Source organism: Rhinoderma darwinii, chromosome 1 (genome assembly GCF_050947455.1).
Source record: "Rhinoderma darwinii isolate aRhiDar2 chromosome 1, aRhiDar2.hap1, whole genome shotgun sequence".
In the NCBI taxonomy this organism is placed as follows: domain Eukaryota; kingdom Metazoa; phylum Chordata; class Amphibia; order Anura; family Rhinodermatidae; genus Rhinoderma; species Rhinoderma darwinii.
The window spans coordinates 590652877-590659113 of NC_134687.1; the positions used below are offsets into that span (position 1 = coordinate 590652877).

Genomic DNA, 6237 nt, shown 5'->3' on the forward strand with positions numbered 1-6237 from the left:
TCCTTGTACACAACAGACAGCTGGTCTATTGTTGGACTATAATGGGGAGAATCATCGAGACCCCAGAGGACTAAACAATAAACAATATTTTTATGTTCCTTCCATGGACTTTATAACTTGCCGTTGTCACGGTCTGTATAACCAACATCAGTTCGGCCTTATAAAGGAGACCAAATATGGATTAGTAAATAAGTTGCGTGTTTGGTAGGGTCCACGTCTGGAGCGATTCTCATGGCAGTTTCCATATTTTTACTGTGTACAGTCCAGCTATTTTTTTTTTCTTTTACAGGTATTTAAATTTGAAGAAACCTAAATCGTTGGTTCATGTTAACGTTCTAAATATAAAGCTAGTGTTGGCATTAGACCAAAATTAGAAATCTGAAATGGCTTGATTCCCGCTGACAACCAATATGGCTGCCATTACAGCTAGCTGCATAGCATGTAATTAAAATCTAATGATGACCTTAGTTGTGACCATAAGGGGTTAAGAATGGCCTGTCTTAATTCTCCTGACTAGAGCCTAATGTTTTTCAAATCTGACAAGTCCCTTTATGTGATTTTAACTTTCTTTTTTTTTTAAATGTTTTTACTTAAAGTGATTCTGAGACTTTCTTGTGTCATTGTCCTTTTAGTGCTAAAATTAGGCTAATTTCCTGTATGTATAATTTTATGTTGCGTTGCTTTTTGTTTTTTGCGTTCAGTTCTTAAGTGGCTTCAAGGGCCTATATATCAGAAATCCTTATATAAATCACCCCATTTAAAAACTGCACCCACAAAGTATTTAAAACCTCATTTGGTTGGTGAGTTTGTTAACCAGGTGTCTTACAAGGATTACCGCAAAGTGGAGGTGAAATGTTAAAAAAAAAAAAAACATAATAATATGTTAAGGTAGCTTATTAGGCTCTTGCGTGGCAGAACAGGATACGTTTGCCATAGCAACCTATCAGGACCCTGCAATCAAAAGTCAGTCACTATTGGCTGAGATTAAAACTAGCTGAAATCTGCTGCTGATGGTGCGGGCTCAGCTTCCGAGTCAACCATGGTTCCAACATCCTGGTGCAAATTGTGAAAACCCCTTGTGAAAATCTACTTATTCCAGAAACGGTGCCACTCTTGTCCAAGTGTTTCTAGTATTGCAGCTCAGCCCCATTCAAGCAGATAAAGCTGATCTGCAATACCACACACAAGCCATGGACGAGTGTAGCACTGTCTCGAAAAAGTAAACTGCTTTCTAACTTTGTCAATTAAGTTGTCTAATCAAAAACTGCTTTTAGATCTAGTCCAGTTGATTTCCTGTAACATCTTGTTTGATTGGATTCTACAAAATGATGATCACTAAGACCCTACATCACTAGTGATTGTGAAATACAGATCAACACGTCAAATAAAAGTAATGTGATTTTGCTTTTTTACAGGAACTGGATCCTTCCGTGTGGGCAACAATTCTGGCCTTGATCTGGCTTCACAGTTCCTGTTTGGAGCAGAGGGATGAATGGGAGTTACTTGAGCTGAAGGCCATTACCTTCGTGAAGGCGAAAGCTGGTAAGTATCCAGCAAGTGAAGCTGACATATCAATGGTTGTGCAGCCACTGGCTGGATTGTCTGTTATTGGGTATACCAATGGAAAAATACATGGCAAAATAACAATTTTTGCTTGACCAAAAAAAAACTGGCTCCCCTTTTGGATATTTGGCCCATCCGCCCCTCCAAGCTCCCTATAGTGGGGACTTCTGACTTCCAGAATTGTATCAGTTAACGCTGTCTAAGGGGATTTAGAGCTCTTATAGCTGCCAGGGCTTTGTATTATAAATAAAAACTATGTATTAAAAAATGAATCCTAACTTTCACGTCCTAAACAAAAAACAAGTGTGCAGGCTTACTCTATAGGGTAGTCATGATGAGATCATTATGACCTTTTCAGTCCATATCAGATCCTCTATTGGAGAGCGTCAAATGTAAAAATGGGTTGTCCAGATTATACATTAAAAGGTAGTTCCACAGGACCAGGAAGAGTTATCGTGGTTACGCTTTCTGCCTAGGACCTTACTTTCAACCGTTCTATGAAACGTAAATTCAAATTAATTTAGATCTTCAGATATATATTTTTAATGAAGGTGACTATGGAATAAGCATTGGATGACTTGTTTATTATTGACTGTTCCAGGTTCTTCTCTGGATGAATCTATCAAAGCTGGAATTAAGTTGTTGAAATCTTCTGTGGATCCCAAAGTGTTTGGTTTCTGACTGGTTACGGAGGAATAAGCCTCTTGGATGACCCTGGCCAAGCTGTCCTCCTGAATAATGGTCTTATGTGGAGTCTCTGCAGCCATTTATACCTCCTATACTGTCCTTCAGGACTTTACCCAGGGCTATATTCTTTTTGTGCGGGCTGTAAGATCTGCTTTTTCTATCTACTGGAACTTTTTTGAAATTAAAGGCATTATCTGTCCAGTTAAAGTAAATCTATGGTTGCGCAAATAAAATCAGAATCCCCCATAAACAGATGTGTTGTATCTTTTTCATTCCCCTGCCTTTTGTAACTTAAGGTTTCAGCTCTGATATAACATTTGGGTGCTCTCAACCAATCTGCTGTCCACCTGTGGTCGTCGCCCCATCTTAGGGTATGTTCACACTGCTTTTATTTTCAGCCGGTTTTCGGGCCATAAACGCCCCGAAAAACTGCTAAAAATACTGAGGCTGAACGCCTCCAAACATCTGCCCATTGATATTAATAAAACTATTGTTCCCACAGTTTTTTTGTTTTTTTTACGTGGCAGCGTAAAAAAACATCCCATAAAAAGGTGCATGGAGCAGTTTTTCATAGTGTCAATAGAAAAACAGCCGCAAAAACACTGCTACAGAGGCTCTGTCACCACATTATAAGTGGCCAATCTTCTACATAATGTGATCGGCGCTGTAATGTCGATTACAGCAGTATCTTTAATTTCATCAAATAGTTTTTCTGAGTTATGACCTATTTTAGCTTTATGCTAATGACTTTCTTAATGCCCAACTGGGCGTGTTTTACTTTTTGACCAATCTAAGTTTCTGTATGTGGTAAGATTATGATTTTTTCCGTAGAAGTAGTTTTATGAACAACTCCTAGAACTGTTTCTTTAAGAAACTACAACAGCCAGGGGCGTAACCACGGAAAACTGGGCCCCATAGCAAACTTTTGACTGGGCCTCTCTCGTGCGCAACAAACGCCTGCCTCCTCTTTCTTCTCCGACCGCTGGAGGAGGCTACGGCTGTTGCTGTACACAGTGCAGAGAGGAGGGGAGGAGATCGTTCAAGGACTATGGAGGTTGTGCTGCATACAATCTAAGGAATGCTGCACATCCTCTATTGACTTGTATTTACCTGAAAGTCAGTGGCTTCCAGCTCCCTTCAAACTCTACGCCTCTGCTACATACGTCAGGATGCTGATGTCAGGACATGGTGTGCTAGGCGGATTGGACAGTGTCCGACTACAAGGGAAGTTGTTCCTCCTAGAAATTTATGACGAAATTGACCAGGGCAAGACACAACACAGAGTTTTGAGAAAAGATGCTCCAGAATAGTTTCATGGGGGATACAAGTATTTACCTGTCAGCTCTTAATGTGTGTTTTTGTACACTTTGCGTTTGTGTGTGCACATACACTTAAACGTCTGAAAATACGGCATTGTTTTCAGGGGAAAACCGCTTCTGATTTTCAGCCTTTTTTTTTTTTATTTTTATTTTTTTAAATCCGTCGTGTTTTTCACTGCAGTTTTTGGAACTGGTTTTCTATAGTCTATGAAAAACGGATGCAGTGCATGCACTTCTTCGCAGCTGTAATTCTATAAATCCAATAACAGTCATTTTGATTTATATTTTATAAATATTTATTTCCAGTACATCCCTCATGACAGCGCTACAGGAGGTTGCCCTATTGACCTCTGTAGGGACAGGAAGACAGAGGTTAAAAGGCACAACCCACTTGCCAGTGTTCCTGTCCCCACAGGGTCAGGAGCAGAGACGTTGCTCCTGTATTACTGCAGGAAAGACTCGGGCAGGGGGCAAGATCGGGGGGTCCATGCACTCCCCCTTCTCTTCCCCCTAAAGCCCAGGCTAACACCCCTCGAACGAGGGGTCCCTTAGCTCCCACCCTGAGACACCTACCGGAGGAATCCTAGGCAGGGTTCAGCTAGTGTGTGGGGGCTGGGGATTCCCAAGCAGGCTTTGGCCTGGCCGCGGACCAGGCGGGGACCGGCAGCTCCATAAACGTGGACGCACCGGCAGGGATCCTCGCGCCGCATAGCAAGCCTCAGTCGCCGGCTATGGCGGCTGCACTCAAAAGGAAAAACGAATAGCAGACCGGAAATGACGTCGGGCTACTTCCGGTTCGCGGCCGTCTTGGAAGGTGGGAAATTCAAAACGCCCGCATTTAAAGGGACAGGCACAGGTATGTAGTTAGAGCTGATAACTCTAACTTGGATTATTTTTGTGGATTGCATATGGCATTGCCTGTTACCTGTCGTGGTATGTAACTTCCTCTTCCTGATGGAACTCCAGATATGTCCCAGGGTCACGTGAGTCTCACCCTTGGGGTAAGGGTTATGACTCCTTATGTATGCACACCATACTTTACCTACCTTCTGTTTTCTCTAGGATAAAGATTCCTCTCAGACAAACTGATAAAAAGGTTAAAAAATGTGCGACTTGTGCAAAAAAATTGCCAGTCACATAGGAAACAATTGTGTCAGGATTGTATTGCAAAAATACTAAAGGAGGAACAACCAACGTTCATGTCTGAACTTAGAGCTATGATTCGTGAAGAAGTGGGTCAGTCAGTAGCCTCCCTCGCCCCTCCTCAAACTCCCTCCCACTCCTGGGCAAAAAGACCACGGATGGAAGTGGATCAAAAATATTGTCCTCCCTCTCAGGGGTCTGACTCGGAGCAGGAGTGTTATTACCTATCGGAGGGTGAGTTAGAAGAAGGAGAGGAACTCTTGCCTTCAACTTCTTCCACTCAAGAGAAAAAAATTTTCTTCTCTTCCGAGATGTCTGATACCTTAATTCAAGCAAAACGGGAAACCATGGATATTCCCGAAGTAGACCAACCACATACCATCCAGGATGAGATGTTTGGAGGTCTAACGGAAAAGAAAATCTCAAAAGAATGGTGACAACTGAATGGGAAGATTCAGAAAAAAGGCTCTTCATTTCAAGAGATTTTAAAAACAGACTTTTCTTTGATCCAGAAGACACTAAACCTTGGGATGAGATCCCAAAAGTAGATGTCCCAGTAGCCAGGATTGCTAAAAAAAAAAAGCAATCCCATTTGAAGATTCCTCGCAGTTGAAGGACGCCATGGACCGAAAGGCAGACAGGCTACTGAAAAGAATGTGGGAATCTTCCTCTGATTTGATCTCCACTAATATCGTGGCCACATCAGTAGCAAGAGCAATGTTTATATGGTTAAACCAGCTGGAGACCCATTTGATGATGAAGACATCACGACAAGATCTATTAGAATCTCTACCCTTACTAAAAATGGCAACCGGATTCTTGGTAGACGCTTCAGCAGAATCTATTAGATTTGCTGCCAGGAATGCTGCTAGAAGAACATTATGGCTCAAAATGTGGTCAAGAGATACGAAGTCCAAGAACAAATTGTGTTCTATCCTGTTTACAGGGTCTCTGATGTTCGGTCCTCTCCTCGATAACATGCTGGAGAATGCAGCAGATAGGAAAAAGGGGTTTCCTGAAGAGAAACCAAAAAAAAAACCCTCAGTTTGGGAGGTTTCGCCAACAGAGGGATCCTACCTTACAGAACTACAGCGGGAAAGGGAAGCCCGGTCGCTGGAGTTACCCCAAAGGAAAAAGGGGTCGAGGATATCTCCTTAACCCAAGTAATTCATTCCAGCCCTCAAAGCAATGACGCCAAGAGCATAGGAAGAAGACTCCTACAATTTTATCCCAAATGGTCGAGAATAACCCAGAACCCCAGGGTTCTAAAGATCATAGAAGAAGGATACAAAATAGAATTTTCCTCCATTCCTCCAGAGAAATTTCTAATAACCCAGTCCAAGCAAAAGACCTTCATCGGATCCTTATCCGGGACGTCCAGAAACTACTCAAATTGAGAGCCAGTTCCCCACAACGAAATATGCAAAGGCCACTATTCAGAAAAACAAACGGTTCCTACAGGACAATAATCAACCTGAAGGTCCTAAACAAATGGGTGAAATATCGAAAATTCAAGATGGAGTCT

General features: G+C 42.1%; 1 protein-coding gene across 2 annotated transcripts in view; it reads left to right on the forward strand.

The window, feature by feature from the left end:
• Window positions 1-2500, forward strand: part of LOC142746664 (von Willebrand factor A domain-containing protein 5A-like) — a 44325-nt gene extending 41825 nt beyond the window's left edge. For both annotated transcript variants that reach the window (XM_075854932.1, XM_075854931.1), the window contains exons 17-18: window positions 1416-1542; window positions 2165-2500. In XM_075854932.1, coding sequence (XP_075711047.1) covers window positions 1416-1542; window positions 2165-2244 — 207 coding nt within the window. In that variant the 3' untranslated portion in view covers window positions 2245-2500. The remainder of the gene's footprint in view (window positions 1-1415; window positions 1543-2164) is intronic.
• The last annotated feature ends 3737 nt before the right edge of the window (window positions 2501-6237 follow it).